An 18,551-nucleotide genomic window follows, 5' to 3' on the forward strand; every position below is an offset into this window, starting at 1 on the left:
ATTTACGCATTCAATTACTTTTATTTGCTTCAGACTCATGTTAAATATATACAATGCTAATTATGTACAAAAGTGTGCATGTTAAAAATTGTCAGGTTACAAACTTGCAAATCCTAGAAAAGTGCAAAATTTTAAAACATCTTCTACCATGCTGTACAGAAAAAAAATCCATCATTAGCCAATATACACACTCTTAAAACATACTGATCAAAACAAAATAAGACATACAGTATACTCTTAAAGCACCCAGAAGGGAAGAAGATATTGCACAGAAGACTAACAGCAAGTTCATTACAGTGCTTGAAGGCTCATTTTTGAAAGTAGGTATTTCCAACACTCCTTAGACCTAACATTTAACTCTTTTAAGAAAAGGCATTTTTTGGCATTTAGAAATCCATTTGTAATCACATAATTGCACAATCTGTAAGAATTATCAGAAAATATGGTTAACTGTTGCTGTAAGGCCTTTGTTACCACTCCCTCATTAGCTTCAGTAAAAATGCATCAAGCAAAATGAGTAGCATCACAGCTTCCATCAAAACACTGACCAAAGGGAGGTAAGTCTTAAAAGCAGCGTTTCTCTGATCTTATATTAAGCTGCTCCTGCATAGTGAAGGGTTGAATCAGAACATGTATTGCAAGTTTTCCTTGATTTTTTTTTTTTTCCCTCATGGCTTTCTTTAAGCAACAGCTCACAGCTATGTATGACTAAAGCAGTACTGTCAGGTGCAAGACTAAGTTTATTTTAAAAAGTTACTTCAAGGCAAAAAAATATGGCTCCCTCGAGAGGAAAATACTAACTAGACAGGAAGCTAAATAAACAAGTAGCCTCTAAGTTCAGTTAGATCTATGATATATATATGGCTGGATGTTTTATATTTCAATCTCAAAACACCTTAGCAGCTTTAAACCATAATCTATACTGACAATTGTGCTTCTGGGACAGAAGGCATGTTATGAAATTGTGTCTGTGCCAAGTATAATCACAGACCTAAGCTCTGGAAACACTTGCCAGATTTCCCAAATCCAGTAGCTGAAAATAGAAAGAACACACAACTGGAGGAACTCTCTCCTGAAGAAAAGAAGTAAAACACCAATTTTATCTGGGCTGTTTGGGTAAATGGTAACTAAAAGAAAGACAACCCGTTTTCTTCCACAGATGCACAGCAAAATGTGAACAGAAACGGAACAAAGGGTACCTTTGATTAAATACTACAAGCAGTTCCTCACATATGGGGTGTTCAAGACTGCAGTAAGATGAACAGCACTTGACTCAAACTGTGCAGAGCATGCTATGCTGCCACTCAGAGGCATTTCTGCATCCAGGCATCTGATAACTATAATAGTGAAGAAAGGGACAATAGTATTTTACCTTCTTTTTTTTTTTTTTTTTTTTTTTAAAAAAACCCTGCAGTACCTTTTCAGAAAATCTTTGCCTCCTTTAAAAGTATGTGCTAACAAGGGCAATTAGTATTAATAAAGAAAATTTGGCTCCTTGGGATGGAAGGAAGGACATCTTCCAAACAATTCAGTTGAGTCTAACATTGGTATACAATGAACACACATACACATGCATATGACTGCACAAAAACTATTACTCTCCCCAAACGGAGACTACTAACAAGTGTCATGTTTACAGCTGAAGCCAACACAGCTTTTAAACCAAAAAGCATGAAAAGCCCATTCTAGAAAGCACTGAAGCACATGCTTGAATTTCCACCCAATTAAATATAACCCTATGTAGTGCTTTCATCTAACAGTATTTATTACATCAGGCCTTAGGTTCACATCAGGATATGCATTTATATGTGTTTGGGGTTTTTTTGTTTGTTTGGGGTAGGTTTTTTTGTTTGTTTTTGTTTTTTTAATTCTTTGAAAGGAAAAAAAAATATTCATAGCACCTAGCCACAGCATCTAATCTAGCCAGCAAGATGCCTTTAACAGTGGAAGAGAAGAGTGCCTTCAGGTGACAATACAGAGCAAGAGTCTACAGACTGTGAGTGTAGGAGCAGAAGGAGGCTGACAGCTCCTCTACTCCCCTCCCTAGCTCTAAAGCTCCCTACCATACCATGATCTGTATATAGATACACATTTTCAACTAAATACACATACATGGTAAAAGCTTTGTGAAACATTTGGTTGCTGTACGTGTATTTTCTAATGATTTTGTTAATTAAGATAGGGAAAGACTTGCAGAGGAAAACAGGGAGGAGGGAGCCATGGTCTAGGGAAGTGAGGTATACAGCTTCCATTGACTAAGGCAAGAGTTAAAAGACCTACCTTATTATTGTGCATTAGAAATAAAAATAAATCTATCATTCCTGCAGGACTATCTTAAAGCAGACTGATGTAAGACTGCTACCGGTCCCATACAGAATTTTTACAGTGCAGAAACTTAGTTCTTCGCACTGCATTTAAAGGACACAGAAATACAACTTTGAAGAGGATCCTTATAAAGCAGCCAATCGACTAGACTATTTAAAGCCTGTAAAGACTTTGATAAACCTGTTTTGTGATAATATTCATGATCTAAGGTATACCAGGGAGGAAAAAACTTGTTTATATCAGTGTTGCAGATGAGCAAAACAATTGTACCGTGTGTGTGTGGACATTACTGTTGTTTTTTTTTTTCTTTTTTCTTTTTCAATCAAACAGGCTTCCTAAAGCCTAATTTCCACAATGTGTCTTAACCATAAGGAGAAGTGCAGTGAGTTTAAGATTGGGATTAATCTTTTGTGCTGGTGTTGGTAAGGTACATGGATGACAGAAGACGTGGTTTCTAGGTATCCTATGAATGAGTATTAGATAACAAGTATATTGATATAGAATAGTTTGCATAAGTCAGATGCTAACTTGAACAGCAAACATTTCACTTTCTGAATGCTCATGTAGTACAAAAACTGCACAGACTAGATGAGATTCTTCACTATAGATAAAAAGACAACTAAAAATTCTATCAAGAATTATAAGTAAATTGATAAAGAGAAATTTAACAAACATTTTATTTGAAATAAAGGAGTCTAAATATCATATCCTTTGGTATTCAAGTTCAAAACTGTGCTACAGAGAAGTTACTCAATACTGCTAACTACTTGATCTCATTTATATACAGGTATGAAAAGAGAGTCAGTTTTCAGTTTCTTTTAGATATATATATATTTACACTCCTACTTACTTACTCAGCTTCAAAGGTAAGCATATCTTAAACTGCGATAAATATCATTAGGGTTGTTCCAAAAATTAAATGTAAGAAGGTACCACCAAGAAGGTCTTGACAAATTTAGTGTTGTGAAACAACTGTAGCTTAAGACTTGTTTATTCTGAATTCCTAATCAGAATTATCTCATCTCACAGCTTTTCTTTTTACACTTAAATAAATCTTAGTTCAAAACCAAAGGAGAATCTTACTTCACCAATATGTATTGTTCTACATGAAAAACAAAATATGATCCTCAGCTTTATTGACTTGAGGAAATCAAAGAATTATGAAAGTCAGTTCACTAATTCAGTGCGCTGCATAACAGACTGCAATTCAACCAACCTGAACAGCTGATCAGAAAAATTATTTTCTACTTTAAAAAGACTTAAGTTAAAACCAAAAGACACAAAATACCAGCTAATACTCACACTTACCACCTTTATCTTTTATCTAAAGCTGGTTTTAGATAAAGGCAAAGTTCAGACCTTCAAACCTATGGGGGTCTTTCCAGAGGGCCTCTGGCAAGAACACTAGGTATGTGATGGTGTATACCTCCCATCCTCAAGGACCAGATAAAAGATCAAAAGGCAACAGATGTTGCCATTCTGCATAGAGCATGAAGCACCTCAGAGCTCACCTGTCCCCCTCATCATTCTGCTGCTGCTTTGTGCTGAGCACAAACTAGCCTCAAGTTTGAGAACCAAGAACCGTCCACATTTAAACCTGTCCCAGATATTTGTGAAGATCATCTAATGCTTGTGATGCACTGAAATGATGGCATTCAAATGTCAAAGCTCATTGCCATAAACTTTCATCCCCAATTATTGCAACTACATTATATTTTACTTAAACTGACACAGTGTATTCAGTATTCTTTAATATTAAACTACTAAAAACATTAATTCAATTGTTGTAGAAACACACCTAACCCACAGTAGGACATTTTCAAACCCTTATGTAAATCCCTCCATGCAAGTGACAGAAAGAAAACTATGCTCTCACCAAACACTACAAAAGACCCATCTCAATTTTTCCACTTGATTCTGCTAGCCCGAAACATCGTAACTTCCTGCCCTCTTCCCCTGCAAGTAAACAGTTAACCTCATATATGCATTTAAACAGAACATATATGCATACTTATTAAAAAAACATCAACGCAATGCCCCAAATGAGTTCTTTTTTCAACTTCCCATAACACAGAAAAATCTCACATTCTGAGCTGAAATTCTTCTGAACTACTCTCGAAAGAGCTCCCCTGAAATCCCTTCTTCATGAAATCATAATGGACAAACATACTTCACATTCTCATATACACACTTAATACTTCCAGAGTATCCTTAGTATTCTTACTGGATAGGTAATTGATTAAAAATAGTATTTTTCACTTCTCTATAGCTTATTTGAAAATATGGGATGCGGGTTTTTTGCATACATGGAGTCTGAAAAAAAACCACACCGCTCTACTTTCGGAAATTTCATGCTCTCTTGGCAAGTTACTCAGGGAAATAATTCTTATTTTCTCCTAACTTTCCAGACGATCCAGTCTGTCACAGTGATTAGTTAGAATATTGCAACTATGCATAGACCCACTTATTCACTAGTCTGATTTATTATTTCATTTATAAAAGTTAAGAATAAGCAATGCAACTTTCTTTACACAGCACACTAATCAGTCATTGAGAGGGATTTTTTTTTTTTTTTCCAGTAAAGAAATTGAGGAGGAGAAAACAGTTTTAATGAGACTAACAGAACTTGTAAAGATTATCCTTTTGTGGGCTAAGGAGGTATTACTATTTCTACAAAGTTAATAAATATTGTACTAAAAATTAATGAAATGAGATTATACACTATTGAGTTCCTCAGGTAGTTCAACAGCTCCCCAGCCACAGGAAATATCTGATAACATTTATAGGAGATACAACACACATTAATTTCCATAAATAAATAAAAATAACAAGAAAAGTGATGGTAGAGGGAAGAAAGGGGTAGCCAAAAGGGAACATACTAGCTAACAATCACTTATAGCTCTGCCTTATATCTATACTCCCCTTTCCCCATGGTATTTTCTCCTTTAATAGACATACATACATGTATATACATATATATACACAAACATACACACATATATACACATGCACACATATCTTTGCACGCCAGTCCAAAAACTCATACTTTTCCCTCAGCACCAAGCTTTTCTAACAGGATGGGGTTTAAATCATTAACATTATAAAAACACACCCTTCTATCATCACATATCACTAAACCAAAAAAATTCAGTAATGGCTTCTCCAAAATATAGCATACAATCCATAACTATTTTGTTGGATATAGTGCATGTAAGGATTTGATATTTTCTTTTCCCAGGTCTTAAAGACATCTTGAAAATGGATACATTATCTGTTTCCCTGCTTGTTTTTACGGAAGAAGCACATATGGCTAACAACTGGTTTGGTGAACACCAAGCCAAGAAACAAACAGGTGCTATTTAATTAAACTGTGCTGCAATGTTGTTTAAATGATTTTGCAGTGGAAATTTATCTTTTTTTCATAGGAGTTGCCTTACTAATGAAGCAGATTGATCTTTGACCAATATAGATACTGATTCTTCCTCTGTATTTCCTTCAAGATATTAAATATATTATGGGATTTCTTGGTGTGAGTCTTAGTCTACTTAACAATATAAATAATTTTCAGCAGCAAGTATTTCCTACCTCCTTCAGCTCCATTGAAGTTATTCATGTCTGTACTTTAAACAATTTCTGATAATCAAGTAGTGCAACACAGATGTTCCTTGCAGAACAGCCTAAAACTGGAACTACACAAAAGAAGATAGCAATAGCCATTTACAGGAACAAATTGCAATAAATTGTTCATTGGGCTAAAAAACATATTGAAAAGGTCATAACTGTCAGCTATCCCAATTTTTAATCTGACCACTGCAACTGCCAGAATTTTAATTTACTGTTGGGGAATTACGATGCTGTCAAATCAAAGCCAAATATCTTCTTTGTAATCAAGGAGCATCTGGCCCTATTCAGCTTTAAATCAAATGCTACTTATCTTAAATTCAATTAGCGAGCTTGGGTTTGAGGTTTGGGGGGTTTTTGGTGTTGATTTTTTTTTCTTTCATTTTTTTCTGAAAGACAGTTTTAGCAGCTATTTAGAGAGGGATTCTGCTGTGACGAAGTCAACACAGTTAAGGAAAAATATGCAAGCAAGCTAACTTGCATGAGTACATATGCTTGTTACTATACCTCTACCATAGGTTCATCTTCAACAGACTTAAGAATCAAGTCCCTGAAAGTTGAGATATACATTTAAAGTGACCAAAAGATTAAACATGTTTCTGGAATCCATGAGAGAAGGTAGAAGCAGCAATCACTTGGAATCTTGAGTGTTATATTCAGTCTCTCCTGATGAAATCTGGCTGAGCCGTTTGCTTGATCCCCACAGCTTTCGGGAAAGCTGACCTGAGCGCATCTGTTTAAAAGTAATTCAGAGAAACAAAAGGAGGGGGAAGGGATAAGGTGGATAAATTAAAAAGGAATTCAGACACTGATTCTGGTGAAATGCAGACACTACAATGTATTGCATAAACAAAAGTTACACCAACAAAAATTATTTGAAAACAAACCAAAAAGTTACACTTAGGGATGATTCTTGGGACTGACAAAAAACAACAGACAAAACACTAATCACAGTCTTCTCTGATTTTGAACAGTTAAAGGGATACTGCCAAGTAATGCATACTTAATACTTAACCTACTTCAAATAGCTTAGAAACAGTGTTTAAATTGCTATTCTGATAGGAAGGAAAAAAAAAAAAAAGAGGTGAATGTCAAGCAAAAATGAACCAAATTAGAAGAAAGGACATTTTATTTTAGAGATTTCAAACAGAAATTGCTAGAAGTAAAAAGGAAAAGATAACCAAAATGCAGGGCAGTGATGGCAGAATGAAGGAAAGAGAGAAAGGTTATCTCCTGGTGTCAAATTTATGCAGTCTTCCAAAGATCCTGGGTGAAGTGCTCAGAATAAAATTTAAACCAGAAAAAATTCATACTGAATATGCTGCAAGTAAAGACAGATAACAAGCAACCAGAGGCCATATTAAATCCAGCATCTGGTAGGTCTGTAATCTGACAACAATTTGTAAGAAACTGTTTTAATTTACTCCTTAAGTACAAGGCTTTATGATTGGCCAGCAGCGATCAGCTTGGCAGGTGATTAGGTTATGAAATCCCTTGCTGTTTAATAAACAAGAGGCATGCCTTAACAGCACAAGTTTGAGAACAGTTCCCAGCAGTTAGTACTACAAATTAAGCATGCTTAAGAACTGTATCATCACAGCAGCAGTGTTTTCTAGAAAAGGCACAGTACTGACAGGGATTAACACTAACAGGTGACAATCCCCCAGACTTCTGCAACATCCCAAACAGCTAAGTAATTGTTAAAAATACAAAAACATTTATTATACTTCACTTCATACTGGATACTGTCAAAGCAGAAACACTAAAGGCCAATCTTAATACCAAACAGCATTTCACTTTATGCACAATAAAGAAGGTCAGTTTCTCCCTTTATCCGAAGGATCAGTATCACCACTGAAAGCCAGAACTACAACACTGTCTTCTGTATAAAATTCTAGTAATTAATATATTCCTTCCAAACTACAAATAAATCAATCAACAAATAAATACCCCACATACACATGCTTTTCAAATATACTGATTGATACCATATAGAAAACTAGAAAATCTGGGACATAATGTTGCTTCTTATATGTTTGTGTTTTTTTAAAAAAATCTATTTACATGGATATTAAGTTTGCAGATCATCTGAATTATGAACAGAAAACCCTGAAAAAAAGGTCATTGGAAAGCCTCTACATTCATAAAAGGGATCCAGTCTTTGAAACAACACTTTCTCCATCGTTAGAAAAATAGATGTGATTAAGAACTGAAAAAAAAGAGAACAAAAAGCCTTCAGTCTAATGATACACATAAATTTCAGCCTACAAAAGATCTTTTCTATGGAATAGCAAGCTTAGAAATGACAGTGACTTTAAAATTGCTGTTACAAATATATGTTTAACCACATCGTAAGCAGCTCTACAGTAGGAAAAAGCTGTCCAACTGGAAGTCAGTGGAAACCTCCCCTCCCCATCAGCTGCAAGCAAAATCAGACTACCATTGTGTGAAGCCTGTTTCAAATATTAAACTATGTATCTCCTAGCTAAAACATTTTAAAATACTGGCAAATAAAGTCACTCTGTTTTCACAATTAAAATATAAAATTAAGACACACTTTTCTGGCATGTACTAAAGGTCATGCAGAAGTGATAATCACATTTTCAAATAAATATACTGCAGCACAACAGAGATTGGGTTATAAAGAGAAGCAGGTTTAAGCTAACTCAAGTACTTTGAAAGTCATGACAAGATGTACTTTAAGCAAAACCCGTTTTGCACAAGAAAAATTGGGCATAGCTATTTGACAGATGGATGCTCTGTATTTGATATTGCATATGCAGTACCAACAAGTTTATATTCACCATATGGAGCACAGAGCATATTGGGAACCTACACAAGTGATTCTTTGTGCACTGCAATTAGAGAATCTTAACAGAAAGAAGTAATGTATTTTTTCCCCAATGTCAGTCAATGCATATTAAAAAGTATCTGACAGAAACCATAAAAAAAAAAAAAGGTAGCTTGCTCTCTTTCGTTTCCAATTTTCTTCTGGAAAATGATTTCGTCAAGAAGTGGCTGACAACACTATCACGTTCAGAAAAGGTTAGCTACTATGACTGTGCTTATTCAGATGTGAGCGATAAAGTCTGGAAGTTAGTCCAGCTGAGCTTCCCATCTGCGATCCCTATATACTTTTTATTCTTAATGAGAAATTTCAGTAGAGCCGTCTCAAGAGTTATTTCTTTCCCACTGAAAACTGAAACTTGCTCTTAAATTTACCCTGCCATAGAGGAGACCTCTTGCTCAACTGGAAAGCAGAAATAAGTGAACTTCCCACTGTTCGGTAGAAAAAGTTCTTGATGGTAGGTTTTACCTCTGCTGGCTTGCCAACACCAACGATAATCAACTTGCCGTCCTCCAAGCCAACAAGGATGTGGCTATACTCTTTGGTGACAGAAATGCAATGAATTGGCAGTCGCATGGCTAAGGGCGAGATGCTTAGACTTAGGCTGAAATGAACAAAAAACACATAGAGAAAGCACATCATGTATTTGTCTGCACACACTGCAAAGAATCACACTGCAGTTGAAATCGCTGTCCACAGGAGGCACTATAAAACACAGTTTCTCAAGGATCCAGTTTGCAATTTCAGTTATTGTGAACTCCTAAGGAACAATCTAATCGTAACCCAGAATAGAGCTCCAATAACAAGATAAGGCATGGATGGTTAAGTCAGTAAATTAAGACATTTTCACTGAAGAACAGTAACATTAGTCCCACAACTGCCTAAGTGACAAAGATCGCTCCCATTCTGAGGAGCAATGGAGCTCTACAGAACATAGCAGTAAGTGAAGTTTAAAACTCAGTGCAGAACTACATGAGGCTTGATCCTGCAGTTGCTGAGCTTGTCACTGCTGAGCCAGTGACTAATCAGACATGGGGACAACCACAGCTTGCAGATGTCAGACACAGCTCTTCCTAAATTCTGTCAGTTCTAGGTGTATGATTGGGATAAATGCCTGGGGAAAAAGAGGTCTGGTACAACCTCTCATTTTTCTTTTCTCCCTGTCTTAGTTCCCCCTAAAATAGTTTCTTCAGGAACACAGAAAAAAAGCAATGGCTACCACTTACAGCACCAAGCAAAGTCCACATTACACAGCCACTTCTCAATAAGCCTTTATATTTGCATCTCAATAATAAACTATTGATGGTGGTACATTACCTGTAAAGATCCCGTATGGAAAGAAATCCCTGTAAGCTGCCCATCACGATATACTCGCCAGTCACACATATATCTGACACTTCCTCCTTCAGAGTCTCAGAACACAGGTATTTTCCATTGACAGAATAGAGATGTAATGCATTCTTATCCTGAATAGATCAAAAATAAATCTGTCATAGAGAACTGACTGGATTAAGAGTGTATTATTCGTATCTTTAGCTCACTAACAGGAGCTACCTTGGGCAATAACCCACAGATAATATTGCTGACAACAGTTCCCTTGTTGAATGACACAAGAGTACCGAGCCTATATGCAATGTGTATGTATACCAGGTCCTGTATGGAAATTGTTGAAGTTGTTCCTTGTTACTTCTTGATAACATGGTAACATCTTACCTACCCATCTAATCACTTCCAAATTTTCTGGAAACATCCATGGATTTAATGGACAGGTCCCTATTTTATAAGGGTTTTTGATAAGGAAAAAGAAAGAAAGAGAGCACTCTTACCTTCAGCCCTGCTGCCATCCTCCTTCTACCCACCCCAAATTGAAAAGCAGAAGGAAACAAGTATATTTCCACAGAGCTAGATCTAGAAGCATTTTCTGGACAAGGCAATGAATTTTTGATGGATTAAAGACACAGCTAACACGACCACCTTAAGTTCTTCCAGCCTGACAATACCTTGGTCTCTTCTCTCCCCATCTTCCCAATGGAGCTAGCATGCCTACATCCAATAAATTTGTCTTCCAAGAAATTTCCCATGCTCACAGAAAACGTAACAGCTCTACCCTTATTAAAGCATCTACACAGCTACTCAGGAGACAGAATAAGCTACACTGTGAACCTTATAGCTATCTCTCCAATCCAAAACTAAGGAACATCAGTGTAGTCACTGGGCATCTTGCACCCAGATCTTACTGCTCCCCTCATAAGCCTCTGCTTCTGTGCACAGTGGAACTTGTTTTCCCTAGTCTTCCATTTCAAAGCAGCTCTTCCAAGAAGATTCACTAGTGCATGCTTGGGCATCTTCCTTGCAGGTGTCTGGACATTTTCATGAAACTTACAGGAGCACAGTATATCTGTGATTTATCTTTTAATCAAATTTCATTCAAATTGGCTAGCAAAATTAAAAAAAATAAGGAAACAGACACAGCATGCTCAAAAAGCCTCATTACTTTAGGAAATAAGGTTAAAGTTAGGTGCGTTTATGATTAAAGTCTTCAGCAAAAGAAACAGAGGCATTCCATGAACCTAAGTACCTTAAGAGTAGTCTTTCCTTCTATGCTGGTGTGGACAACTATATGGCCTTCCCAGGACACAGCCAAATTTGGAACAGTCAGGAGGAGGGAACTCTCACAAGGTGGTCGCAAAGTCCTCACATACTGACCTTTCCGAATAGTGCGGACAATAACGGTCCCATCCTGCAGTGACCAAATTTAGGTAAGTTGTTACTCAGCAGGTAAGTTACCGCAACACACAAAGAATATTTAAATACAGAGGGAGTATTTTGAAAGCACTTAAATCCTTAACAGGAGATCAAGACTCCTGAGCATTAGAAACTCTACACGAAGCCTTCCCCTCAAGGCCATACACTATAGGCATATGAAAAAACAAATGCAAACAGGGCACAAGGGGATAGGCAGCAAATCAGCCATTTCATAGGTCACATTTATGAGTAGGCATTATGTGCAGTACAGAGTCAGAGTTCAGCAGCCTGCCAGTGTAGTATAGTAAGGTAGAGCATGAGTAAGCCGCACAGAACCCTCAAGGTTAAGGAAGCAGGGACGAAACTGTCACAGAACTGTTTCTATGAGAAGCTTAAGATCCCCACATAAGTCCACACATGTTAAAGCTCATCTGTGCAGAATAACACAACATGGTAGCTGAGGCCTATGCTGCGCAGAGCAGTTTGAGAGCCTGATTTAAGCAGGCAACAAGGGAGGTGGCACATATCTTCTTGATGCTCAAGGCTGAAGAAAAAAATCGTGAAATAGTCACATTTTTTGTATTATTCTTAATCAACTGCAAACATGTCTATGGTTTGAGTAGAGAAGAGGTAAAGAAGGGAAAAGTATGAGGATGCTTACCTTGGATCCTGACACTGCCATATCCAGTTCAGTGCTGATGCCAACACTCGAAACTTCATCAGTATGCCCATAAAGGATCTGTAACGGCTTAGGTGCCAGGCCTACAGGCACTCCTCCCTGAGAGTAACAAAAAGTGCAATGACACATTCTCTTGCAGCTGAAGGACAAACAAAAAATAAATTTCTGGTATCTTCAGTATCAGTTGTGCAAGATGTATATTTGACATAGGCCAAAACCAAAGGCATAACTCACCCATTCCAATTTCAATTTATTGCCTTTTATGTCAGCAGCCCTATTTACTGAAATCACAAGAATGAATGAATATACAGTTACAATGTGGATGTGAAAGACAGAGTTACTTAGCTGACTTGTTTCTGTTCCTTCAGATGTCCAGGTGTGCAAGGACCACAGTCAACAGTCCTAACAGGAGCTGTTCACCCACCCATCCACCTACTTTTTCTTCACCTGTGTATCTGGGCTTGTTCAGTTCTTACAGTTTACTCTAGAATTAAGCACTATCTTCACAGCCAAGCTTAAAGAAGCTGAAAGCTATTTTGTTTAACTTTACAGCAACTCTTCCATTTTCTAAGAAAAAGTAAGGAAATAATCCTTCTCAGTGACTACCAGTAGTATCATATGCAAAGGAAATCTTGCAATAATGCTCGTTAAAAATAGTCATTTTCCCACATGACTACAGGGTGTCAAAACTGTTCAGTACTTTTGTTCCAGTGAGTGTACTGTCAGCATATACAGACTTATTTTCAAACCAGTTCTAAGGTAAGACCTGTGCTTAGAGAGAAGGTACAATAAAGAGTTCTGCAGAGAACTCTCTATTCTCATTTCTGTGATAGAAATTTGACTGCCAACCAAGCCCTGAAAGCCTGAAGCGTGCAGGAATGCAGAACCAAGTGTCAAAATGCAGAGCTGGGAAAGAAGGTGACAATGCAGAGCAGACAAGTAGAATGGAAGTGACAGTATGCAGTCCATTGCTGCCACTTTGTAAAGACCAAGATAAAACTCTCACAAGAAGAATTTACCATACATACAACATCATTTAGGTATCCATTAAATAAAAAAAAAATCATTAAAAATCTTAAGAAAAAGCAATTAGAAACAAAGATAATCTCCAGAGGATGACTTATTTAACTCACACTGAAAAGATAAATAAACTAAAAATTTCCAACATTTATCATTGCTTGAGACAAAAAAATACTATTGTGAGCACTAAGGTCTCACCTTTCTGACCACACACCATTGGTACAAAGTAATTCTTGAAAGAATTATAAATACTCTCACCATAAAAACAGCTTCCTCAAAAACACATGCAGTTATGCACCACTTCACTGGTTTAATGTGCTGACTTTAGTTTAATGATAAGAAGGTGACCTGACCAAATGTACTGTCCATAACGACAGCTCCCCCCTGCAGTTAATCCTACTTGTATATCTGTAATGCAGCAATCTGAAATGAACATTTTAAATGCATAACAATGGAAATGGCCTCACATTCTGAGTGCAAGTACACACATGCATCACCCAACCACTTTCATTGTGTGAAAGCACAAGACCAATATTAAAGAATTCTAAAATGACAGCGTAAATCCAGGTAACAGACTAGTGTTGTCTTTGCTAACTCCTAGTGCAGTCATCAGTGCTTCCCACAGAGGAAACGCAATGTTATAATTCAACTACTGGAGTGAACAGCAGCCTAGAAATGTAAAAATCCTCAACTAGAAACACTGTTCTGACTAATTCTGGTAGTCTCAAGCAGTGTCTCTCTTCTTCTGCTCTTCCATCTATACAATGGGGGATATTTGCCTATCCTGAAAATAATCTATGAAATCTTTAAGATTGCCTCTGAAATACTGTGGTTCAGCTATACAGTAACCAATGTGTATAGTGAATATTTCAAACACAGAAGACAATGGGAGTAACAAAATTACTAAGCTAATCAATTTTAGTGGACTATTTTCCCTACAAATCTGAAAGAAAGGAAATCAATAAACCATCATAGCAAAACACAGAAGCACAAAAAAGCATTCAGCAACTGCTTCTCAGAGTATGCCTAAATAACCTACCTGCTGAACTATTTGCCATATCATACAGGTAGTATCCCTGGAGCCTGAAATCAAATGAATTCCACAGTAGTCTATTGCCAAGCAGGTCACAATATCTAGATAAAGAAAAGAAAAACAGGAAGTTATCACATAGATATTTAAGACTAATTTCCCACAGTGACAATGTGCATGCAATATGTCAACAATGTATCCTGATTTGCAGTCAGCATGAAATGTTCCACTGTGATAAGGGCTGATGAGACTGTATTAAACAATGAAGTCATTGTACAGCCAGGTGTACCAACCTGACTTAATCAGCTGTGCTACCTAAAAACAGCAGTCAAGCCTTATTTTGAAACTACATTAAACCATCACTACAATGACTAAAAAGCCATGCTCAAGTATTTACGTATAATCACAGTTTATTCTTCTGTTCTTACACTGCCATTCCTTTATAACTGCTATGCTTGTCTGCCCAAGTGCACTGGCTACAATTCTTTCCAAAAAGACCAAACATCAAGGAACAATACATAAAACCTTTCATTTCACAATATAAAGAGTTACTAACCCATGTGCCTGATGTGCTGTCCAATCAGCTTGCCTTTTGTAAGAGATGTCACTCTGATGCTATTGTCCCAGTGTCCTCCACTAAAGAGCAGTTTTGCATCATGGGATACTGCAAACAACTTAGAGGTGATCTCCAGCCCTGGTGCAAAAGGACCACTCATGTTGCGTTGTGTTCTGTAAGCAAACGATGAGCAGGTAAGAGTAATCTTAGTCCAAAGCAATGTAATTTGCACTTCCTATATCCTTCAAAATTAATAAGAAATTCCATCTATAGAAGAGGCTATATCTAAAAAAAATAATAGGTGAAATTCTGGCCCCCTGATATCCATGACAAAACTCCCACTGCCATCAGCAAGTGGAAGCAAGATTTCACCTTAGATCTTTTCAGTATTTTATGCAATTTGATTCTGTATGGACAACTTATGTCCCTACTAAGTATTGTAACATTAAAGAAAAAAAGGAATCTTCTGAAAACCAAAGAAACAAAACCACCACGTACATCTGCACTATAGTGTAAGGAAGTATGAAGACTGCCCATCTCAGATTCCAAGATGAGTTTTTATGATTGATAATTGGAAGAAATTAGAAGTAGCTCTAAGAATGAAGAACCTTGAAATGCCACTTAGATAACTCTTTACTAGAACAAACATCAGAAGATGCATTCTTAGGTGAAAACTCAGCCAATGGAAACAGTACAACCCACTGATTGTTGAACAATTACTGTATTTTATTACTGTAGATGCATTCATCTGCACCTCTCCTCATCATTTGCTTACTTGGGATTTGTCACTGTGGTATCTCTGATGAATGTAAAATAGTTGGAGATATTTTTATCATAAGGTAGCCAACCATGAGTTCCAATAATGCAGTTCAGACTTGCCGTTACCTAAAAAAGTTTGATAGGAAAAAAAAAAAAAAAACCACAAAACAAAACAAAAAACAAAACAAAACAAAACAAAAAAATCGGTGAAACCCAGAGGTATATTTTCTGCTTGCCTTTGATGATAACGGAGGTTGCATAAAATCCAGCATAGGCTTCTTCAGAATTTACCACAAAAAAAACCCACACACGCCCCTCCCCCCACATTTAAAAAAAAAAAAAAAATCAGCTCAGATGAGTTAATCCACATGTAGTACATATTACCAAGTTAGAACAGTGTATGTTCTAGATAGGTCAGAGAAGTTGAATGGGGGAGGGTGGGGAGGAGACAAAAAACCAAAAAACCCACCCAACCAACCCCTCAAACATTTAATTACAATTCAGTCATTTAGTTTAAGCTGCTGCTTCTCTTTGAAATAGTAATCATTAATAGCTAACATATTAACACAGGAAGTTTTTAAAAAATGTACTAGTTCTATTTCCGAGAAAGTAAGACAGGAATCTAAATATTCAAGGTTATTTTCATCAGATATTTAGAAAAAACACAATGAGAATTTTAGATGTGTCCAAATTCCAAATGACATATGCACATACCACATCAAGCCAGGACAGTAAGTTTGACCTACAAAATAGGAATATTGGAAAAGAATATTCTGTCCTGCAAAATGTAAGTGTTATTGCACAGGGGCCAGTATGCAGACCATACATACAGATGTAAATACAAAACCACTCTCCTCCTTTCATCATGTGGCCATCTGCCATAGTACTAGCACGTGTATTAGTGCAAAAGTTAATTTTAGAAACAGTGCAGGCCTTTGGAGTGTGTATATGCCACATACGGTATAGTTTAATATATGGGTTGGATAATAATGACAAACATGATGCCATTAATAACTCAATCCTGTCATTTTAAAGCTGGGCTGCATTGCATTAGGAAATTGACTGCTGCCATGGAAGTGGATCAAGGGGGCAACTTACAATACACCTCACTACAACTTACGCTCACGTCTCATCAGCTCTTACATGCCATTCAACAAATTAGCCTTGCTTCCCTACAGAAGACAAATATTTAACTTTAACTTACAATGAATGTTAGCTATAAGGAACACATTTGAGCAAGAAGTTAAGAAGTGTTTCTCTAGAAGCTGTATGAAAAAAAAAAAAACAAAACACCTATTTGACTGTCTGCAGTCTAAGAACATTATTGACACATGCAACTCACCAAGATCTCTGGGCTTCCCTGAGAAATAAAGGAACGTGACTGATTCCTGGGGACAACAGCTTTCACGATGGGCACACCGTCACTGATTCCCTAAGAGAAAGGACATGATTTGGGTCTGATTATATCCAAGAGCTAAAGGACAAATCTAGAACCTATAAAGAGTAAGACCCAAAGCCTCTGGAATCAATGTCAAACCTGTACAGTACCCTAAGGCACTGGTACACACATACTCAGTTCACACAGGTATGCTTTGTTACAAAGACCGTAAATGAAACCCTGACTCTGTCCTGAATCAGTGAGTTTAGCTACCAAGTTCAGTGAGTTCTCAGATACCACCAGTGATGTTCTTAGCTTTCTTGGTGTGGTAGATAACTTAATACTCAAAAAAGACCCACACAAGTGGCCAGCAGATACAAATTTATGGGATTCAAGCTCTACGAAGCTAACTAAAAAGACAGAGCTCATTTTATACACATTGCATTTTAAAATATTTTCTTTAAATAGGAAGCAAGTTTATTTTCATCTAGGTTGTGACCTTTCATTTCAAGTACATGAGCAGTTTCAGATTAGACTTTAAACAATTTCAAGTAACATATCTACCTCTATGAAGAATGACTTCAGTTCAGTGAGGTGTTGGAAGAGATTCAGAGTAGAGGTATCACTTTTAGTTAGTCTTTGCACTACCTCTTCTGCTGACAGCCTTTGTGGATGGGGCTCCTAGGAGACAATATTGGAGGGAATATCAAATTGGATGAATTTATCAACTCAGAATTTTATTGGCAGTCAATGGGAAAACAGACTCTTAAGCACCTAATTTCCCTTCTTAAAGTAAACTAATTTATTTTGAAAATTGTTTGCTAAATTTCCACCAGTGTGACCTTTACAAAGGGTAAAGTGGCAAAGACTTAACATTCCTAAAATTACAAACCATTATCTTTTCATTTTTTCTGAAGTCCTTTGTAATGCAGTTGGATTTAACCACAAAGGTCTGATTGAGATGGAACAAAAAGCATTACCTTTAACAGTTGACACGGAGTTTGTCCAAAATTGTTTATCATCCCTTCTAAAGCTTTCCTTTCTTTCTCATCTGTTAAAGCATCCAAATCCACAGCCCCTGGATCACAACGATGAAGGGTAGAAAAAATGGAAAAAGAACATAATCCAAACAACTCATTGAGAACTGATATGGTCAACAAATGTTGCAAAACTTAAATTAATTGCAGCATTATCACCCTCTACCCCAGAAAAACCTCCAAACAATGTCTCCATGTAAAATACGATCTGAAAACACCACTCTGCATGTGGAATTCTAAGTGTATCTGTAAGTGCAAGAATTGCAGGCTTTTGTATATTAAATTCATTTGATAAGACATCACACATGCAATAAGTTGCACACGAAAGCCACCCAAAATTCACCTTTGGAATTAACAGACTAACATTTGTCTTCAATATTTGCTGTTTTTAAGCAACTTGCCTTGACTCCTAAACCACAAGAAACCTCCTTCCACAAATGCTTTTAAGCAAGAAAATGAGAAACTTACAAAAACCCCCAAGCACTTTCAGAAACAAAATACAAGCAACTGGAAGAGAACCCCCTTTAAAAAAACTTTATTAACATTTTGGGTT

At 36.7% G+C, this 18,551-nt stretch overlaps 1 protein-coding gene across 11 annotated transcripts in view; it reads right to left on the reverse strand.

The window, feature by feature from the left end:
* Position 1: 1 nt before the first annotated feature.
* The window catches only part of NBEAL1 (neurobeachin like 1), a 92,116-nt gene continuing 73,566 nt past the window's right edge, over positions 2-18,551 (reverse strand). For 7 of the 11 annotated variants that reach the window (XM_041124577.1, XM_041124576.1, XM_041124578.1 and 4 more), the window contains 11 exons: positions 17,942-18,039; positions 17,526-17,642; positions 16,926-17,015; positions 15,600-15,709; positions 14,825-14,997; positions 14,278-14,372; positions 12,201-12,317; positions 11,373-11,534; positions 10,112-10,260; positions 9,169-9,398; positions 2-6,679 (listed from right to left, as the gene is read on the reverse strand). In XM_041124577.1, coding sequence (XP_040980511.1) covers positions 6,603-6,679; positions 9,169-9,398; positions 10,112-10,260; positions 11,373-11,534; positions 12,201-12,317; positions 14,278-14,372; positions 14,825-14,997; positions 15,600-15,709; positions 16,926-17,015; positions 17,526-17,642; positions 17,942-18,039 — 1,418 coding nt within the window. In that variant the 3' untranslated portion in view covers positions 2-6,602. Of the gene's footprint in view, positions 6,680-7,057; positions 8,156-9,168; positions 9,399-10,111; positions 10,261-11,372; positions 11,535-12,200; positions 12,358-14,277; positions 14,373-14,824; positions 14,998-15,599; positions 15,710-16,925; positions 17,016-17,525; positions 17,643-17,941; positions 18,040-18,551 lie in introns of those variants that run through there. The other 4 variants (XM_030016491.2, XM_030016489.2, XM_030016487.2 and 1 more) reach the window with 3 other exon arrangements.

This window comes from Aquila chrysaetos, chromosome 6 (genome assembly GCF_900496995.4).
Source record: "Aquila chrysaetos chrysaetos chromosome 6, bAquChr1.4, whole genome shotgun sequence".
Classification (NCBI taxonomy): Eukaryota; Metazoa; Chordata; class Aves; order Accipitriformes; family Accipitridae; genus Aquila; species Aquila chrysaetos.